The sequence below is a fragment of the Phyllostomus discolor genome, chromosome 1 (assembly GCF_004126475.2).
Source record: "Phyllostomus discolor isolate MPI-MPIP mPhyDis1 chromosome 1, mPhyDis1.pri.v3, whole genome shotgun sequence".
Taxonomy (NCBI): Eukaryota; Metazoa; Chordata; class Mammalia; order Chiroptera; family Phyllostomidae; genus Phyllostomus; species Phyllostomus discolor.
In genome coordinates, this window is record NC_040903.2 from 184,645,971 (window position 1) to 184,661,651 (window position 15,681).

The 15,681-nt window shown below is 41.4% G+C and overlaps 1 protein-coding gene and 1 long non-coding RNA gene across 12 annotated transcripts in view; both read left to right on the forward strand.

Annotated features, from left to right (window-relative positions):
- The window catches only part of KIAA0586 (KIAA0586 ortholog), a 93,407-nt gene extending 89,712 nt beyond the window's left edge, over positions 1–3,695 (forward strand). For 4 of the 11 annotated variants that reach the window (XM_028505631.2, XM_028505638.2, XM_028505632.2 and 1 more), the window contains one exon: positions 3,049–3,554. In XM_028505631.2, coding sequence (XP_028361432.1) covers positions 3,049–3,200 — 152 coding nt within the window. In that variant the 3' untranslated portion in view covers positions 3,201–3,554. Of the gene's footprint in view, positions 1–3,048 lie in introns of all 11 variants that reach the window. The other 7 variants (XM_036010421.1, XM_036010409.1, XM_028505640.2 and 4 more) reach the window with 5 other exon arrangements.
- A 2,104-nt stretch (positions 3,696–5,799) lies between these two features.
- Positions 5,800–15,321, forward strand: LOC118497036. The gene is made up of 2 exons (XR_004899581.1): positions 5,800–8,227; positions 10,401–15,321. It is a non-coding gene; the product is annotated as an uncharacterized LOC118497036 (long non-coding RNA).
- Positions 15,322–15,681: the final 360 nt, after the last annotated feature.

The following is a 15,681-nucleotide window of genomic DNA, read 5'->3' on the forward strand; positions in this document are numbered from 1 at the left end:
AGTGACTTGACTTGCTCTTGATCTATCATAAAGGGATTTGTGCTTGAAACTCCATCACTGTCCCTCTCCTCAGCCTCTACCATTGCATGCCACCACTTACATGGAAATTCTCTTAACAGCCTATAAAAGTAGTAATTTCTTATTGTGGATATTTGGTATAGGACAAAGAACAGTGGGTTGTGCCTTAGCTCTACTAGTGATGAGTTGCATGACCTATACGGGACTCTTTTTGAAAACCACCTTGTATTTTGCCTGACCTTTCACTCTTGGGTCTCTTTGAACTTATCTGACTCTTCCCTTTTGTTTTCCTTTGTTTTTTCCTTATTCATCCCTATCTCCGTCCTTCCCTGTATTTTTGTCATCACTTCTCAGTCTGTTTTTCCTTCCTTAGGAGATCACTCTTCTCATTGTTCTAATTATTACATCTGTGTGGATGATTGCTATTTCTGTACCTCTAAAACTGCTTTATAATCTTTGACTCTGGTTGCCTAGAAAAGTCCTTTGGCACATCTTGCAGGCATTCAGACTCAGCAGGTACGTAACCGATCCCAGTATTTCCCCACCACTCTGTATCATCTCTTGTAGCCTCAGGCTTGCGTGTGTTGTTACTACTCAGTGAAGTAAATGGGCCATTTCAGAGGCATGCTCAATTCTGTATAAAGCACTGAGTCTTCCTCCAGATATCCTGAATCTCTTCCCACTCAAGGATCAGTAGTTCTTGCATGGAGTATCTCCACAGATCCCTCTCCTTTCTCCTAATTTTCACATAGCACTTAGAATTCTCTTTTCTAAAATACATTTGTTCATATTACTCCTGTGTTCAAAGTCTTTTGTGACTCATAATTGTTTACAGAATTTGACCCTGACCTTCCTTTACAGCCTTCTCTCTCATCATTCCTTTTATCCGGTCAGTACTTTGATATCAGAATACTCAGAGTGCCCTTAACATTTACTAACTTTGTCTTGACTTTATTTTGTGCTCTTTTCCTTCATTACCTTCTACATCTTTTAAGTCCCAGCTCAACTGCAACTTCCGCCTAATTTAAACTAAGAATTCCTGTACACGTTTATCTCCACTACTATGTATGAGGTTTCGTGGAGATGAGGGCTGTTTCTTTTCACCCGTGTATCCTCTCGGCACTATCTCAGCTCTGCACACACAGCAGGCCGTGTAGGTCTTTACTCAGTGAGTGTTCGCTTTCGGAAAAGCCAGCTTTAACACATCTGAGCTTCACTCGCCTCGTCTGTCTCCCAGAATTTCTGTTGGGATGAGGTGAAATGATGGGGAAAAGATCTTTGTAAAATTTTAATTGCTGTATTAATATGTCAGTAATGATGAGAAATAGCATAACTTTGCAATAATTGAGTTTAATATGGTTCTTAATGTTTGGAAACATCTTTGAGCTGCCCTCTCCAAAAAGTTATAGTTCTTGTAACATCATGGACAATTTAACCAGTAATTTAATGCACATAGGATCTAGTAAGCAGCTATGTGAAACTGGATAACAGAAAAGATGAATATCTGGTATCAGTGTAGTTTTTGATAGATGTGTAACTCAGAGAATAAAATTTTTCTTAATAATTGGGGGATGGTAACATTCAGTTGATTTTATGGGTTATAAATTAATTTTGCTCCCATCCATAGTTATAGTAATACCCTGTGTTGGTTTTTACTTTGCTGACGGGGTAAACTCTGACCTGGGATACTTCTCTTGGTTATTTTGTGTATTCTGCATTATGGAATTGTAAGATGTCAGAATATTTAAATTATACTTATGTCCTATAGATATCTTTTCAAAGCAGTTCTTAACCATTTCTTAATTTTTATTATATCCTGACAGAGCTAAATTTTTAAAAAGTTTCCTTCCTATTTAAAATATTTATTCTGTTTCAATTGACATAAGAATTGCCTTCTTAAAGGGTTATACTGTGGCACTACAGCTGTCACATTGCTATAATGATGCCAAATCTTGTTTGCCTTCCCTCTTTTATGGAAAAAAAAATGATACAAGTAACTAAAAGAAATGGTGCAATGTTAAAATAGTCTTTGTCAGACTTCCTCATATGAAAGCCATTTGCCTTTTACAGGCACTCTGGTGGTCTTGGGCAGCTGTGGTTGAGTCATCATTGAAGTCCATAGGACACTATGCTTTTACTGTAGTCTCTATAAATATTTTCACTGTATCACTGTGGAAACTACTTAAAAAATATAAAGGAGTTTTAGAAAAATTACTCTGACTGTTGACTCAGAGATATATTTAAAATTGTGTAAAATAATTTATTTTTAAGATGATGATGATTATTATTATGTATATGTGGTAAATCCAGGCAATGTGCTTTCAACTTAGAGGAATGAATTAGGGTATACACAGACAGATATATAGTCAGCTTTGTTTTTTTTTTTAACGTATTAATGAATTCTTCTTCCCCAACTACCTCTTCTACTCTATATGACCTGCAGCTTTTATCATCTGTCCCACAGCTTTGGTACTTGTATACTGCCTGAGTCCATTCAGGCCGCTGTTGAAAGTATTGCAGACTGGATAGCTTACAAACAACAGAAATGTGTTCCTCACAGTTCTGGGGGCTGAAAGTCCCAGATCAAGGCACCCCTTTCTGGTTCATAGCCAGCACCTTCACACTCTGTTTGTACAGGGTGGAGGGGTCCGGGAAGCCCTCTGGGGCCTCTTTTAAAAGGGCACGATCTGGTTCACCAGGGCATGACCCTCCGATGCACACACCTTCCCAAGGCCCCACCCCTAATCCCATCACACCAGACTTCAGGATTTCAATGTACAAATTTTAGGGGGACATACACATTCATATCATAACATATGCTTTTAAAATGTTGTCTTAACCATCTAGAGGAGGTGGTAGGAAGGAGGAGGAGTGTATTTTATCTCTGTGACAAGTTCTGGGCACCTTGAGAAAAGAAATAACCTCACATGCAATCCTTGTTTTGACCCCCCTGTATTACTGAGGGAAGTGTAAAGCACGTAAATACTCAGGATCTGCTTGATTAGCTGAATGAGTTTCTCCTTTTTACAGGTGGTAAAGCAGTACCATTCTTCACTTCTGAGACGTCACCTGCCAGGATGTCCGTGCGGCTGCCCTCCGTGCACCCAGAGGACTGCCCACCGTCCCTGAGCCTCAGCGCCGTCCAGGGGGACACGGAGTCCTCAGGAGCAGATACCTTCTGAACGAGATGTGAGGGCCAGTGCAAGTTTTGTGCCACTGGTTTTAAGGTCATTTTTCTCTGGCATAAAACCATCTCTCAGACTGTTTTGGTCTTTGAGCATATTCTGAAAAATTATTTCTAAATTTTTATTCAAATGAAAAGCATAATTTGGCTAGTTAGGTGACATTTTTAATAAAATAATTGAAATGTAAATCATCATGAGTCTGGCTGTGAGTTATTTCTTAGAATCCTGAGGCACCGTGGAACTGTGGACAGGGCATGCATGACATTCGTCATCTGAGCATTTACTCTACAGGTGTAGTTACTTGTACATAGTTATGAAATTAGGTTGGTCAAGGTCTTTCATTCCGGAGTTTTTATAACAGTGAATGATTGTAAGCAGTCTAATGCTTATCAGCAAGGGACTGACTTTAAAAAGTGATAATATATTTGTACAGTGGAGTACTGTGTGGTACAAAAAAAGAATCTGGAAGTGCTTATGGGTTATAAGGAATTACCAGATACATTGTGAAAGTGAAAAAAGCACATGCAAGGTAGCGCGTGCACTGTGCTGCCATTGTTTAAAATGGAGCGAGAGGACTCCAAACCCACAGCCTGTATGGACACGTGGGGTGGGGCCAAAGTAGGTGTGCAGTTGTGAGTGTGCAAAACACCGGGTTTATTCTTGTATTATTATGTATTATTGTATTATTTTCCATATGAACAACTGTAAACCTACTTTTGCCCCACCCTGTATATGCTTACATACATTTATTTGCATATGTATGCATTATCTGTCTTTGGAAGGATAAACAAGGAACTGCTGACTTGGTGTCTGGAATTGAGTGGCCTGGTGATGGGCTAAGGGACAGGAGTCAAAGATGACTGTAGCTATTGTGTATTTGAACTACAGTCGTAACAGGAAAAAATCTATGAATATTGTCAATTTTTTCATATACATTATGTGTACCTTATGAAGCTTTATGCTTTATAAATTGTGAAATGTGACTGATTACCTTTCAAATAATAAGTATACGGTATAAAGTTAAAAGAAAATAAAAGCATGGCTTTATAGTCAGACACATGTAGGTTCTAATTCCAGTTCCTTCACCTATGTGCTCTGTGATAGGGGCAGACAAGCCCCTCCTTCATGGCTCCCTGGGTAAAGGGGTTTATTATGTAGTTTGCAGGATCCTGGGGATGATGAGTAATGTCAGGGGTAGCATCCAGCACAGTGCCTGGCGCCAGATGAGCGCTCAGTCAACGGTGAGTGTCATTATTATCTTGAGGGATTTTGTCATCTTACACTAGAGGTATAAGCACATGAGAAGGGCAGCCTAGTGTTAGCAAAAAAATGTATATCCCTGAAAATGCTTCTGTTGCAACTAAAGTTCAAGCACCCAGTAACTATAGTCATCCTTGACTTTTCTCAGTATTTTTCTTGGTTACTTAGTCAGTCTTAGCCCTGACTGTGCTTATAACCTCTGGGTGCTCTTAAAATGCCTGGATTTCAGACCCAGGGGCTTGATATATTGACCCTGGGATGGGGTCCAGGCACTGGTATTGAAAAAAGGCCTTCCCTAGGTGATTTTAATGTCCACTCAAGGTTGAGAATTACTGAAGAGCAGTTTAGAATTCATTAACCTTCTAGTAGGGCCCATGGCCTGGGGAACTTAGGGAGAGTTTGAGCACTTCCTCTCATGGAAGATGGAAGCTGCACAAACTCATAGGAACTCAGAGACATGTCGGCCTTCCCCCGTGGCCTGTGTGCCACGGCTCCTCCAGCTCCTCACAGGCGTGTGGCGGCTTGAACACTTTAGGTTTCACTTGAGAACAAGTTTTTCTTTGTTGTGGCCTTGTGGGCAGGTCTACTGGTCATAGTTCCCACTGAAAAAGCAAAAGAGCCCTGACTGGTGTGGCTCGGTGGGTTGAGTGCCTTCCTGCAAACCAAAAGGTTTTTGGTTCAATACCCAGTCAGGGCACGTGTCTGGGTTGTGGGCAAGGTCCCCGGTTGGGGGCATGCGAGAGGCAATCAACCGGCTGATTGGTGTTCTGTCGCGCATCAAACTTTCTCTCTCTCTCCCCCATCTCTCTAAAAATAAATAAAACCTTAAAAAAAATAGAAGAAAAATATTGTGAGAGTCATAATTTATTTTGGTTGTTCATCTACAAGTCTCTGGATAGGGTGAAATCTGGGGGAAATTTTTAAGTGGTGCTTCATTTTAAACATTACACACAGAGCTTTTTCTGGTTTCCAGAGCTTTTTCTGTTTTTTAAAAAGGTGATTTTTAATTTTAGGGAAAGTATTTTTTATTTAAAAATATTGGTAGTTTTCCCCCCTAACTATAGAAAACCTGCCTTTTCTAATTTTAGGTTGGAAGTATAATCTTTGATTTATTCCACTGCTGTGTGCTTGAACGTATCTTTAAAAAAGAAAAAGTTTGGTCTTTGGTCATCAGTATTTTGTTTTATAAAATTACTTCTGGCCAGGGTTACCAGGGTTAATCCTACATATATTTTTCTGCCAGCCACTTCAGTCCTTTTGGAATAAAACTTTGTATGTAAAAGTAAATTAAATGGTGTTTTTGATGTTATAAGCTTTAAAATTTTTAAATTTAATTTTATAATTTCCAACTACCAGAATGAACTATATATAAGACATGCTACTAAGAGAAAGGCTCTGTCCAGATTAAGGCAGCACACAAATTGGTAGCTACAAAACGGTCACAGGGAAGTAAGTAAAGCATAGGAAATATAGTCAATAATACTGTGATAACTGTGTATGGTGCCAGGTGGGGCACTGGAAATATTGAGGGGAACACTATCTAAAGTATGTAGTTGTAACCACTAAGCCATACACCCGAAACCAAAACATAGTAAAAACGTTTTTTAAAGATTAAGGTTGTTACTACTGCTGGGTTTGCAGTAGTAACAGGTATTCAAAATATGCCTTTGGTACAAACCATAAAATAAATTTGCACATTAACAGAGTTATTGAATACATGTGTTTATTTTCATAAGATGATTAGTTCAACTTCAGTAAATTTCTTATCACTTGCATATTTGTGGTCTCAAACATTTTTCTTTTTAAATGCTAAGCATTTTTAGATCAGTTTTATAGTGTTTCTATTAAAAACTTATTTTCCTATAAAATAAGTGAGGTAGCATTTCTTAGTTCATAGTAGATTGCCACCCCCAATCCAATTCTAATTCTGTAGTTGTGCATTTTTTTGAAAATACCCTGATGTTATCATTTCCTGATCGATGAGTAACTTGAACAGTAATGGAGAGTAGAATCCCTGGGACTTTTGTGAAGTTACTGAAAAGAAACCCACTGAAGTGTACTCTTTTCTACCGTAAAGCACAAGTGTGTCTGTTCAACGGACACCAACGATGCAGCACGTTGGGCACCCAGACTGGGCGGCCCTGTCAGGGCTTGTCCTGCGCTGTTTGGTCATCCATTCGCTTCTCCTGGAGAAGGTGGACTGCCAGGAATTCGGTCTCCTCCTAGTGTAGAATCATCATTTGGTCATCAAATATCAGTGGCACAGTAGTTTGAAAAACTCAAAGATACACTGGAGAAAAACGAGCAGAATTCCTCTAGTGACAAATCTCATGATAGTTGAGAAAGTTTTAGGAGACCAGTTTTGTATTTAACCTTTGTCATCCCCAGAGAACAGATTCCAAGTCTCAGAGTGTCAGACCTTTGAGAGTGATCATCATCCTGTGTCTGGATGTTTTAAAGACTTTTTTTTGTATTGAAGTGTTTACCTGGAAACAATAGGAAATATTAGCCAGAGTGCAGAAGTCCACTTGTGAGGCCAGTAACTATTAAGCAGTGTGATGGTCCATTAATTTCCAAGAGAGCAAGCAAATCAAAGCTCCCTTGTTGGGTCTTTATAGTGTGAACGATCTCATTTGTAATATTTCAACCATAGTGAGGGATAAGGTACTGATACATCTCTTCAATTCAGGGACCCTAACCGAGTTAAAAAAAAACAAAAACAGAAAAACAACCTTCAAGCAAGTCAGTAGACTCCTCTGACTTCTCAGAGGTCACGCCCATGAGACCTCTGGAGAGGCCCAGATGGTGAGACTGAACAGGGTTTAAAATCTTCAAAGGAGCTGGTAAGGAGTCCCAGGAATAGTTCTTGGTATACGTAGAGGTCACAGATAAAGAGCAGGCCTGGCATGCACAATTGATACGATCTACACGTAAAAAGTTAAAAGCGTATGTCTTTCCTCTGAGTTATTGTGACAAGCAGTGATAACTATTTCAGTTGAGATTTTGTAGCCTGCTTTTCCTGAACAAAAGCATTTTATTTTTTCTTTTTCACAAGGGTTTCCTAGGAGTGGTAGTGTTAAGTTGTAATAGAGGGAATATATCTATCATTGGGATAATTGTATGGGATTTCATAATAAGGTTGGTAGCTATTTTTCTTTCCTTTGGTCGTATTCCTGAACAGTTGCCTGAGTTATGAAAGAACCATAGACATCCAGGATTACTTTAAAAGGTGACTGGGTTGATTTTTCTCTCTGGATAAAATTATTGGCTGCTTATAGTTCTATGTAATTATAATAACTAGCATCTGGATCTAGAGATATTTGTTTTGTGTTCTAAAGGATAGAAGATATGTTCAGGTCATATCCTTGTGGGTTGCTTGTTAGCATTAAGAGGTATTGCCATAATTTGAGTGACCCCAGGAGTTGGGAAGGGGCCACCGGTCCAGCCAGAGATCAGTTGGCAGATGAGGCAATGATCTGACTCATTCTTAGAAACAAAGTAGAGAAAATGTTTTTTTCCGAAAAGGGAGGGGGGAAATGAAGAAAAGTGGAGCCACAGAACACAGAGGAGGAAAGCAAGAGCCTGGAGTCACACATGAACAGTTGTACAGGGAGGCCTGTCAGTGTGATGGGTCCTAACGAAAAATTCTGTTTTTGTTTTCTTGTCTTGGGTAGAACTTGCCCTTCTGAAGTTGTCTGCTGGATCTGAAGGTCTCGAATAAGCTGTTTGTTGCCTGATGCCGTCTGCTTCTGGAGGCTTCTCGGGTCAGTCTCAACCTGCAGTCACACTGGAAATGTGGACTACAAGTCCACTGGTCTAAGGTGGAAGTTCATTTTCATTGTGACACACTAAACCCTGGGTGGACTGTTTTAGCTCTTGTCAAGAGGACCTGAAATGGCTCCTTTTTATGGAAATGGTTCCATAATTGTTCTAAAGCATTTTTACATCTGTTTCACTTAGCATTTTCTGCAAAACAAACCAAGTGAGGTGGCTTAAGACAACCATTTATGTGTTCATAATTCGGTGGATAAGCAATTTGGTTGGGCTCAGCTGGGACAGTTGGCTCTGCTCCTCATGGTGCTTTGTGGCTTTACACATGTGTTCACACTCAGTGGTAGTTGATGGCCTCCTTCGCAGGTCCAGTGGCTGCTGGCTGTTGGCAGGGCAATGGAGGTAACAGCGCCATGTGTCCCGTCCCGTCATCCAGCTGGCTAGCTCAAGCTCATTTACATGATGTTGGTTGAGGGTTCCTGAGCAGCAGGAGAGAGCAAGCTCCAGTGTGCAAGCAGTTTTCTAGTCTCTGCTTGTCATGTTATAATGCCTTGTTGACCAAAGCACGTCACATAACCAAGCCCAGACCCAAAGAGCAGAGAAATAGACTCCATCTCTCGATGGAAAGATCTGCAAAGTCAAATGCAAAGGAGCATGCATATGCGACAGGATGCATTTGTGGCAATTTTTGCAATGTAGTGCTTACTGATATCATACACAGGATTGGATGATGTCTCCTTTGGAAAGGTGGCTTGTACATGTTGGGCATAAGACTGTACACTAGATTAGGTCCTGACAGCAGTTAGCTTGATCTGCATGCAGCAAAGTACAGTGATTGGTGGGGTTATCCCCAGTCCCAGGGAGAAAACCTGTATGAGCTGTGAGGAAGTGATCCTGTGGCCATTAACACCAGTGACAAAACATTAAGCTGAGGCAGATCAAGGATTTCTGATAGTTCATAAGTGGAGTCAGCAAATTTTCTCTGTAAGGGGCCTGGTGGTAAATATGATAGAGGCTTTGCAGGCCACATACAGTCTCTCTCACTTATTCCATTTTCTCCATATTTTTAAAACAAGCTTGTAAAATATGTAAAAAATGTTTTTTAGCTCGTGGACCATATGAAAACAGCCTGTGGACCAGATTTGTCCCTCTGGGGGCTGTGGTTTGCCAACCTCAATGGGAGCCATTTCAGCCTCGGTGTCTCCTCTGTTCCTCCTCCTTTCTCCCTGAGCGGGAGTAAGTTTCTGTGTCAGGAGGGGAACGCCGAAGAGTTCCTGTGTGACTGCTAACAGAGACACAAGTCCCCAGTCACTGGACGGACGAGGGATTCCCAGTGTTGGGAACGCAAAGTCTAGCAGTATTTTCCTGCTGTAACATCAGAAGCTTTTCACCAATGAACAGGTTTTAGCCATCCTGAAAACTTATGTACTGCCCAAGCTTATGCAAGTTTGTATGTAAACTTGTATAGTTATATAAAACCCATTTGTAAATGTTCAAAGGGCCTTGAGAAGGAGTTTCCGTGTTTCCTCTTGCCTTCTCAGGTTTTCCTGGTTATGTCAGTGTAGGTAAGATATGAGTCTACCACTTCCTGGTCAAATTTTGAAACACTTTTCCATTTTTATGTATTTATTGACTGTGGAACTTAATTGGATTTGTGATGCAAAGCATCATGGGACTATTTCATCCACAGCCCTTGGATGGATTGTGTTATTTCTGAGCAGCTGCCGGGCGATTTGGCAGAACCTGTCTTTCAGGAGAAATGTCCCTGTAATTGCCAGCATTGGTGTTTTGGAAGGTTGGATGGATTGTTATGAGTTAGTTGTAGCCAGTTTGAATTGGACCAGTGCTCCTTCCATGATTGGTGGGGGCTAGAAGTCAACTTGGTGAGCTTGTTTGGGGGATAATAAGGGCTGCTTGGTTAGCATATGAGTCAGCAAGGTGGTTCATTGATTTTTGAGACAATGTACTGTCTATCAGCGTCTACCTCAACTGATAGGTAATTTCCAATATGGAATAGCTTTCAGTGAATCGTCATATCTTTACCATTTGATCAAGTTACCATAAGAAGTCAAAAATGCCCTTGTTTCCATAGCACCCCAAAGTTATAAACAATTCCAAATCCATGTCTACTACCTGTTTAATGCTTACTGTTTCTTTTTTTGTCAGAATGCAAAGTCAGGTTGGAGTGATGAGTTCATCCGTGGGACAGACCCAACATTAGGCGAAGGAGCAGTTTTGTTAGCTGGTGTCCAGCGGTGACAGTGTGTCCTGCATAGGAATGCCTTTGTCATTTTTAAGGTAAGACTCAACTAAAAATAGTATTAAATCAGAATTGACTAAGATTTGGCCTGGGCATTCTTGCCTGCATAGTTTTTATGTTTTTACTCAAGTATGTGTTTTGTACAGAAAAGTACTAAATGTAAAAAGCTCAATAAGTTTTCAAATATGCGTATACATTCCTGTACAAATCCCTTCCAGGTGGAATAGAACATTCCCTAGCACCGCAGAAGGGTCCTTTGTGCCCCCTTCCCAGCCAAAGCACAGCCCTCCTTGTCCAGAGCTGGCCGCCATTCTGACTTCTATCACCATCAGTTAGTTTTGCCTCTTGAATTTCATGGAAGTAGAATCATACACTGTATTGTCATTTATTTTTGTCTTCTTTTGTGCAATGTAATATCTGTGGGATTCATACTTGTTTTTGCATATATCAATAGCTTGTTACTTTTTATTGCCATGTAGCATTATATTATACAAATAAACCACAATTAATTTATACATTGTATTGCTGATGGACATTTGGATCATTGCCATTCTTTGTTATAAGTGAAGCTGCTATGAATATTGCTGTAGATTTATTCTGGTGGACAGATGCACTATTTCTCTTGAGTATATTTCTGGGCAATAAGGTGGGCATATTTTCGCTTTGCTGGGACCTAGGCATTCTTAATCCCTACCATACCACTAAACAGTCATGGGTGCCTCTTCATCCAGAAGGGGAAGTAAGTGGTGGGATTAAAATGTGAGTGATGTTCAGTTGTGGTATGCAAAGTAGACAGTGGAAGGATTTCCTAATCAGCACAGCGGCTGACAAAAAATACCTGAGTGTTGCCTGGAAGTATCAGGGATTGCACAGCAAGTAAATGCAGTTAGTGCAGAAGGAATCATTCATCGGCCTGGAGCAGAAGCTTTGCTCAGTTAGCCACTGCTGCCCTCGTTTGCAGGCAGGGACGGTGCGTTGCAGCTGCCAGATGGAGAAATTTGTTCAGATAGGCAGCAAGCTTCCTGTGAGCCTCTCTACTGAATTAACACTCCTATTAGGCAATCTGGTCTTTTCCTGAACAACTAGAGAGAAGGGTTTGGCACGGTTGGGGACATGCAAACTGTGGTGTTGCTGTGGGAAACTTCCACCTTAGCATCCCAGGGAAGGGGTTGGGAATCATGTCTTAGTAAGCTCTCGTAAGGGCAGTCCCGGAAACCCTCTCAGTTGTCCTTGAGTGGGGCCCTGAATGGAATGGAATTGCTCTTATTTTGGAGGGGGACAGAGAGTGTCTGCCTGTAGATAGGTCATGACCAAACTTATGGAGTCTCAAATTTTGTAGTTATTTTTAATTATATGTAGTTACAAATGTTCAATTATGTAGACCAAAATTACATAGAGGTGTAACTTTTTTCTAGATACTTTATGTCCCTTTTCTGCCAGTTTTATTAAGAGAGGTTTGAAATCTTCCCAAGAACAACATAGATCAGGAGGGCATAGCGCTAAGTTGCCTGCCTATTGTGGGTGGGTATGGAGTGGGTTCTCATGCAAAAGTCAAACAGGATCATTTACTTGGACACTGAGGAAAATATGAGGGTGAGTCCATAAGTCCTCAAGTCCCATGAGTTCTGCACCTGGGGCAAGCAGGCACCAGTTCTCCTAGACTCCAGGGAGTTGGAAAAGGCTGCACACCCCCCCACTGCAGTACAGTATGTACTCATGGGGGAACGGAGGACAAGGTAGTGTTTGGGTGGAATATAATGCATCAGAGAATCATAATCCTATTGATTTCTCCAAGGTCTCAAACAAATCGGGAGATTTCCCATTAGGCATATTAATTAGCAACATGAGCACTGTCGGGCCTGGTACAAGTAGCAGCAGCTCACGTTGTAAAACGAGGGGGTGGGGACTGAATATGAGATCTCATCAGGGTTGAATAAGTCTTGGGTAATTTCGACAGAAATTTATAAGGATCGATTTAAATTTTAACAGGGTCACTATGAATAAGCATAGCCCTTAGCCTTTAGATGTGGTGCTTATGCTTAAGCTGTGGCCCTTCTAGGATTTCAGTGATCTCTTCAAATTGTGTACCGAGCCCCTCTGACCTACGGGGACGTGAACCCTGAACTCTGTCTTTCCAGTGTCGGGCCACTGTTGACATCTCTACTCAGCATTTCCAGGCTTCCAGCTGTTGCTTTCTACTGGGTTATTTGGATTTTCCACCCAGCACATGTGTGGTGCAGGAGTCAGCTGGATTTGAAAGTTTGTGCGCAAATATGAGGGCTCCACCCCCGTGGCTCCCTTCTCTGTGGAATTTCCGAGAGCCCCAAATTCTGAGTCTGACTCTCAGGCCGCCAAGACTGCCCCTTTGCTCGAGTGCATCCTCCGTGCCCGGGCACATGCAGTAGGAAGTGTCGGCGATAGTGTGGGTCTCAACAGGGGTGTTTTCCTTCTTTCGAGGTATGAGTATTGTCTGGTTCCTGCCTGCTTTGGTCCCTCTCCAGGGCCTTCAAGAGACAGGTTTTATATTTTGTCTAGAATTTGTAATTGTTACTGGCAGGAAGGTTAGCCTGTTATAAATACTTTACCATTACTGGAAGCTGGAATTGGAGAAGCGATAAATGGTGTGAAAGAAGTAGCCACACCTTTATTTTTTAACCTTCTCCTTTTTTCTTCGCTCTCCCCTATCTACCAGCAATCTTTCCACACGGGTGCTTGTCTAGAAAGGCCTTGGAATTCAGGCAGAAGGAAGGAACAGAATAGGTTCAAGAACTTGGAGAGGAGGATATCCCTTGCATGTGTGTCTCCTCTCATCAAAGAGATCCAGACGTACTACGGGAGTGGTTCCACATCTGGCTGAGGACCGTTTAAAAACCAAGATGCACAGGCCCCACGGCACACCCACCAAATGCACGGCCGGTGGAAGGCACAGGTGATTCTGATGGTTAGCCGGCACTGGGGACCATTACCAGAAGAGGCAGGCCTCAGACGTTTCTTGAATGAATGTGTGAATGAATGCATGCGCACAACTGGCAACAGAGGGATCGTTCCCCCAGGGAAACTGCCTCCTCTTCCACAGGCTGGTCCTGGTGCACGCCGAGCTGTCGAGGGCTAGTCCAGTGCTGTGGAAACTATCAGCCCGAGTGTGTTTTGACAGTGATATATGATGCCTTGCTCCGTGGCACATAGTTCAGGAATGGCCAGGAAGTCTGAAATCCATCGAGAATGTGTTAAATGTAAGGTGTCCTGCTAGGTTTCTCAATCTCTCAACAGCCTTGAGATTTGTTTGTCCTTGTTCCAGTTTATACGCTCCTGAAAAAAAGGCCTTTCATTGTCCTGCATCTGTCACTTAAAGATATCCTCAACTCAGGAAACAAACCTCACTTATCTTTAGAAGTGTTTTACTTGGATCAAAAAGCAGCTGAATACAAACGCTTTATGATGCCTGAAAAATAACACCCAGAGGTACCATTCTAAAACGACTTTGAAATCCTCCCCGTTTAATACGAGTCTTTCTCCTTTGGGAGGATAATTTTTTAAGAGGTAATAATCTGGTTCTGGGCATTAACTTAAGGCTCCTTTGCTATTAAATGTCATAAACAAAGCTCTTGCTTGTAAGATGAACACACGTCAAGTCTCAGGCCCTTTAACATCCCACTAAGAAAAGGGGCCTGTGCTTCACCACGAACTGACAGCCTCCCCCTGTGATGGCAGTGGGGGCCTTCCGTTTAGGACAGGGGGACCGTCCATGGAAGGGCTGACGGGGGGTGACAGGCTGTGGTTCCCGTCCTCCCGACTGCTGAAGATGGCATAAGTTGCCACTTAGTAGATTTCTAGAAGGCACATCATTGTATCTTCACTTTCACTGCATGTTTATTGCAGTAAACAATGGGGTGATTTTTCCTTTTAGAAGCACAATCAATAAACCATAGTTTTATTTTTAGTTGTTTCTTCTTTTTCTTGCTACGCACACATTCACATCTGGATTTTCTCTGTTGGAATGCAACTTCCTGTGAAGCAGTGAGAATTGTTTTAAAGAAAAAGTGAGTAGGACACCTCACACATAGTCCTTTGATACACCAAGTTTTTTTGATATTTATTCATTATAATTATATGCACCAATTTGGAGCCCTATGACATCATGGGTTTTATAAATGGAGCTCAGATTTTTACTTCTTTGCCACCTATTTCCCCACTAGAAGAACAACTAGGTAAAAGAGAATATCTATTTAGAAACTATCAACATATTGTCGTTTTTCATGTTGGAGTTTTCTAAAGTCTTTGCTCAGCACTATTGTTTGATTTAACCATCCACGTAGAATGGAGAACTAATTAAGAGAAGTGGAGAGGGGTTAAATGTGTTTTGGGCAACCAAAGAATTTTAAGTGTGCACTTTAAATTCAAATTGCATCGGTCCTTTTCACATCTCTATGAACATAAATTTTCACAAAAAGGCCCCTAACTTCCCTGTTTTTATGGGTTTCTTCCTTAATCCTCCCCTTCGTTTTCTTTCTCCCTTAGAATGCTAAATATCCTCCTTCTCTGGAGACTAAACTAGGTGCATCTTGAATTCATTTCTTAGAACATAAGAAATCTTTCTCTTCCCCATAAGCTGTCAGTACCATTTATATTTTAAATGAAAGGCAACCCTTTTCCTGAAGGAGGAACTCCATCTTTCTTGGGGGATTATCTAAACAACGTCACGTGTCCTTTTCTCTCTGTTCCATCTTCACACGAGAAAGCATAAATCATGTAACCCAACAAATAAACACAATTGACATGTTATTTCTCTTTCTATAGAGACATCAGTTCTTTAATCTCCCATTTCTTGTGAGCAGGCCTGCTTTAGGGGACCGAAATCCTCATGTATACACAATGGTATTTTGTAAGTCAGAAAGAAAACTCTAATGGATCTGTATGTTAGAGAAATGTAATGTAACATGACTACGTGAATGCCTCTTGCTGTTGTGCTGCTGCTCTCCTCCTGGCTGGCTACGAACGCCAGAAAGCATTCCCGCTGAAAGGAACAGAACAGCCAGCTACGAGGAAAATCTTCCCGTGAAGTGCTGGCAGCGCTCGGTGCCAAGAACCTGAGAGTCTCTTTCAAGCGTGATGTTTCATTGTTAAGGTTTTATAATAAGTTGGCTTTAACCTATTAAGAAAAGGGTGATTTAGAAATAGGGGGAAAGG